The sequence below is a fragment of the Zootoca vivipara genome, chromosome 2 (genome assembly GCF_963506605.1).
Source record: "Zootoca vivipara chromosome 2, rZooViv1.1, whole genome shotgun sequence".
Classification (NCBI taxonomy): Eukaryota; Metazoa; Chordata; class Lepidosauria; order Squamata; family Lacertidae; genus Zootoca; species Zootoca vivipara.
Window position 1 is genome coordinate 81,999,857 of NC_083277.1, and position 5,139 is coordinate 82,004,995.

General features: G+C 44.9%; 1 protein-coding gene across 2 annotated transcripts; it reads right to left on the reverse strand.

Annotated features, from left to right (window-relative positions):
• Positions 1-1,783: 1,783 nt before the first annotated feature.
• LOC118080015 (large ribosomal subunit protein eL42) lies at positions 1,784-5,012 on the reverse strand. 2 transcript variants are annotated; one of them, XM_035104934.2, is made up of 2 exons: positions 4,741-5,012; positions 1,784-2,222 (listed from the first exon to the last, which is right to left on the reverse strand). In XM_035104934.2, exon 2 carries the CDS (start codon positions 2,200-2,202, stop codon positions 1,882-1,884), a length of 321 nt encoding a protein of 106 aa, XP_034960825.1. In that variant the 5' UTR covers positions 2,203-2,222; positions 4,741-5,012; the 3' UTR covers positions 1,784-1,881. The 2 variants fall into 2 exon arrangements, with proteins under 2 accessions (XP_034960825.1, XP_034960824.1); XM_035104933.2 differs by having other exon boundaries at positions 4,781-5,009.
• Between the last annotated feature and the right edge of the window lie 127 nt (positions 5,013-5,139).

Genomic DNA, 5,139 nt, shown 5'->3' on the forward strand with positions numbered 1-5,139 from the left:
ATACTGAGCTCTTCTACAAGACTTGTTACAGAATTGTGCAAGAAGAGGTTCTTGTGCTAGACTTCCACATTAGAATACTTTTTTTAAAAAAAATCCATTGTATGCACTGATCCTACAACAGACTGCAAAAAGTGAAGCCCAATATTGCTTTTGTACTACTTGAGAGACTACTTGGAAGTTCATCATTGGTGGTCTGTTCCACTGAATTGGGGAGGGACATCCTCTTCCACAGCTAGAGGGGCCGTGATTATCTTTACAGTGGAAGAAATACTGGTATCACATGCAATCAAGTGAGAACCCGCTTGAGCAGTGGCGACATTGTAGATATTTATGGGTGATAATGTGGTCTAGACTGCTTTAACAAATGCTTCTTCTATTTAAAACAGTGAATCTTCTTCAATGCACTGCTTCTAGTTTAGATTATGCACCATTGAATTCTCTAGGATTCATTTCTGAGTACATTCAGTTAGGATAGCAGCTTTACATCCCAAAATAATGAATTCTGTGCTCATGATGCATGTTCATACGCCCTGACTAACCTCAGCAAGTAAGGAGCGCATGTTAAATTTCATTCTCTTCCTCCTATATCCTTCAAGCATGTTGGAAAGCCTTAACACTCGGGAAGAAGCAGAGTGGAAGAAGAGTTTGGATTTGATATCCCGCTTTATCACTACCCAAAGGAGTCTCAAAGCAGCTAACATTCTCCTTTCCCCTCCTCCCCTACAGCAGACACCCTGTGAGGTGGGTGGGGCTGAGAGACTTCAGAGAAGTGTGACTAGCCCAAGGTCACCCAGCAGCTGCATGTGGAGGAGCGGAGACACGAACCAGGTTCCCCAGATTACGAGTCTACCGCTCTTAACCACTACACCACACTGGCAGTCATAGCACATCCATACTTGGAGCGAAGACTCTGTTGCAATGGTAAAGGCTTCCACTGGGTATTCCGAGATTCTGATGTTTTGACAGTTGGGCAGTTGTTAAAGAGAGTTCTCAGAGATCCACTCAGAAGGAAGTTCATCCTTATTTACAGATCTCATATACCTGGTAATTATTTTAAGGCTTTTATCTTCTCCAATAAATTCATGTGAGATGGCTCTCTTACAATATAGTGTAGTTACAAGCAATGACACCATTGGAGCTTGTTGTGCCAGGAGTCAACCTTGCAGGTGAATTTGCCTCCGGGAAGGGGGTACCTTAGTGAGGCTCTAGAAATGGGGAAGGCAATCTGCAGTCCTTGGATTAATTTCACGAAGGTGGAGGAAACCCAGTAAGAAAGAAACTCTTTTAGGTTCCTCCCCCACCGCCGCAAAAAAATGCTGCTCTTCTGTCCATTTAAATCAGGGCTGGGAAAACCTGTGGCCTTTCAGAGGTCACTATGCTCCAACTCTCATGAGTCCCAGGCAGCATAGCCAATGGTGAAGAATGATGGGTGTTGTAGTCAGGCAACATCTGGAGGGACACAGGTCCCTCACCCCGACTTAAACTGTTTTAGGGTATTGTGATTTATAAAATTCATATTATTATATAGTAGTAAGATTGAACACGCCTAGCGAAATGCTGATTATTTCTTAAGCATCTGCTGGTAGGCGGTAAGAAAAAGTAAGAATGGAAAGTTTTAATAAGAATAAAAAGTTTTAAAATGTTTTAATTTTGTAAACCTTTGCCTTTCCCATGTTGTGAGCCCCAAAATCAGATTTCCTGCAGTCAGTTCCTGCCCACATGTCTCACAGTGACATAACATAGCCATTATGTGCCTTCCACAGGTCAAAGAAATCAAATTACATTTATTTATTTATTTCATTTATTTATTTATTTTTAGGGTGGTCCAATAAGACTTTTATAACATTTCATAGACCAACCAACAATGGGTTCCACAGCAGCCTAGAACTGGATAACCTGGCCCTTTCTCTTCTTGTCTCCTCCCAACTCGAAGTGTTTGCACCTCTTAATGGCCAGCATCCTCTTTGACCTGCAATTGGGCTCCACACATTCCAATCTCAGCACGATCTTCTTGGTGGTCTTTGCCTTTTTGCGGAAGATGGGCTTTGTTTGGCCACCATAGCCACTCTGCTTGCGATCATACCGCCGCTTTCCCTGAGCATACAAAGAATCCTTGCCCTTCTTGTACTGGGTTACTTTGTGGGTCTGGTGCTTCCCACACTTCTTGCAGTAGGTCCTGCGGGTTTTGGGGACGTTCACCATCTTGCCAGCGTCAACGTCTCCTGGACAGAGAAAGAAAGACGAAATCAAATTACTTTTAAACCCCCGCTTCCATGCCACCAGATATGGGAGCTGAAGTTTGCAAGACTCTGGAATGTGTCTATAGCTGAATACGATATTAAACCAAGGGTGAGTGGCCATGGAGGCTTATATCTCATTATCTTGCTAGGTTAGTAAACATGTTACAAGGATGCTTCACTTTTCAGTGTTTCCACCATTCATCTCAACTCTTGGTTCTACATCACTCTACCCAAAGATGTGCCTTACACTCTGGATAACCTAATTTGTTTTCATATGTGTATATATGGCATTGGAATTGTGGAAAGGTAGACATAAACTTCTAGCTGTGCATTTTATAAGTGGCAAAGCAGCAATGCATTACTCCAGTTTCAGTGTAAATGTAAAGTTTGATGTTGCTGTGAACACTAGAAGCATCACCAGATTCTGCGTTCCACTCAGCTGGCACTTTTGTTTACTTGGCAACGAGGTCTTGGATAAGCAAATGCCACTCTCCAAATTCTGATTCTAGAATTCTAGGATTACCATTGTGGCCTGTTCTCTAATTTGTTATATTTTCTTCTCAAGCATGACACCTACGTAGGCTCTTAAGAAACAACATGAGAAATTCCCTGTGTTGATTGGTGTGCAGTTTCATTCCAAATTGAAGTAAAAAATTGCCCAAGCATGCAAATTATGAATGGGACGGAGAACCTTTCGTTGTCCCTTGTGCCAGTGGTGTAGCTAGGGCTTTTGCTGCCCAAGGCAGCCACTGAGTTTGCTGCCCCTCTTCTTTGCTTTACTTGCAATACCCCCTTTATGTTCTTAGGTAATTCTTAATCAATTTTAACTTAGACACGTACATCAACAGTGAGGGAAACTTGCAGTAGTATTTGGACCTAAATTCCCAAGACTGTATTTTAGAATAAACTGCAAAGGTTCAAGGGATCTATCGCTGTCCTTCCACGTCTCTGTTTTGTCTTGTGAGGCAACAAGAGAAATAAAACTCTGACGTCTTTTTCTCTCAGCGAGGAACGCTTCCCTATTAATGTCATAGTCGTGATCATTATTTAGTTGACATTTGTATTTATCATTCAGAAGATTAGATGGAGTAAGGAAGGCATATTTTTCAGCAAGTTCATGAAGCTTCTGAGATCTCTTAGTGATTTCTTAATCACTCTGTTCAGTGAAAGAAACAGTTCTCTCTACAACTCAGTTTCAAAAGCCAATTCAGCATCATCTCGTGATTCTTCACCTGCCAACAGTTTCTTCTTTCTACACTGACAATCCATGACTATTCCCAGATCATCACAAATTTCTTTTGAGTAAGCTACTGAATTGTTAACTAACTTGTCACTATTCTGTTTAAAATGCTCTTAAAGCCTTGAGCTTTATGCCACATTGTTGTACTGTATATTCAGTCCTTTGGTTCACCTGTGTGTTGTTAGGTTCTAGAAAGACAGATTCTCAAAGGCCAAGAAAGCACAGGAAGGAAAACGATTGTAAAGTATCAGGCAGCATGCCAGCATCTGACCTGGTACTTTCTTCTTCACCAGTTGAATGCACTTCTACAGCATTTAATATTTGTGAGTACTGTAGTTCTTTTTTTACAACACTCACAGCATCTCCCTGTGCACTCCACTTAAGTTTCTACTACATGCTTGAAACGTTTGGACTGAAGTCTTGGTGTGGCTTTGCCTTTTCCTATTTTGTCTCAGAAGGAGGGGCCATCTCTCTATGGTAGAGTACTAGCTTTACATGCAGAAGGGCCCAAGTTAAATCTGGCATTTTCTCCCAATACGGCTAGGAAGCCTCTCACCTAAAATCTGGCAGAGCAGCTTTTAAAATGATGAATGGTTACACTGGGCTCAGTGCTTTCACATCCAAGTCCAGCTTTCCCAACATCTGATAATAGATACATTGCTATTGTTATTACCTGCCCTTCGCCCTAAGTTCCTAGGATGGGTTATGTGAATTAAAACACTATGTTAAAACAGTTTAAAACGACATGTTGCATGGATCGACAGTGCAAACTTAAACTATGTCTACTCAGAAATAAGTCCTGCTGAATTAAAACGAGGCTTGCCCCCAGGTACGAAGGGCTGGAATTTGCTTTCTTAAAACGGCAAGAAAATGTGTTGAGGCCGGCATTACATTCCCCTTTAAATGCGGCTTATTATTATTGGGGAAGGAAGGTAGGGAATCCCGCAAGCCCAGTTGAGCTTTGAACTGGGCCAGCCTCCCGTTTTGGAGGATTGGGGCACGATCCCGCAGCGGATCTTACGGGCAGGTTGGGTGGCGCGTGGCGCCATGGCGCCGGTCCGCCATTGCAGGCGCCACGCAGCTGCTCCCGCCCGCCGCCCGCCCGCCGCGCTGGAAAACGCGGCGGCGGGATCCGTCGCACCACGGCGCCAAAGGTGCCTAAGACGGCCCTGATCCCGCTTACAGCGGTGGGAGAGACGAGCACCTATTACAGCAAAAGCCTCTTCCCTCGGACTACAACCGAGTCGGTTCGTCACCCACCTACACCCGTTATTACCCCGGATGTAATCGGACTCCTTGCCTGGATTAGTCGGTTTTGAAAGAAGTTGCGGTTTGGGCGCCTCTTGAAATCCCCCCGCAGGAGAAGCGGAGCCGAGATGGCCGACACAGGGGAACTCGGGCGGCGGTAGCCTTGGCGTTGGTTTCAGAAGAAGCGGGAGGCCTAGGAGTCCACGGGCGGACAGACGAATGAAGGAAAGAATGAGCGAGCGGAACTCCACCCCGCGCGAAAAGGAGCGCGGGAAGGCTGCTGTACGCAAAGCAGCGAAAGGGATCCGGGGTGTGCGCGCGCGTGCGCAGTGCGGCGCCGGCGTGTAATCTCCCCCTCCTCCTCCTCCTGCTCTTGGGATCTTCCATCCAGAGCAGGATCTGCGGGGGGAG

Excerpts from the sequence above, each read along its gene's own strand:
- LOC118080015 (XM_035104934.2), bottom strand. The coding sequence starts at position 2,202 with ATGGTGAACGTCCCCAAAACCCGCAGGACCTACTGCAAGAAGTGTGGG.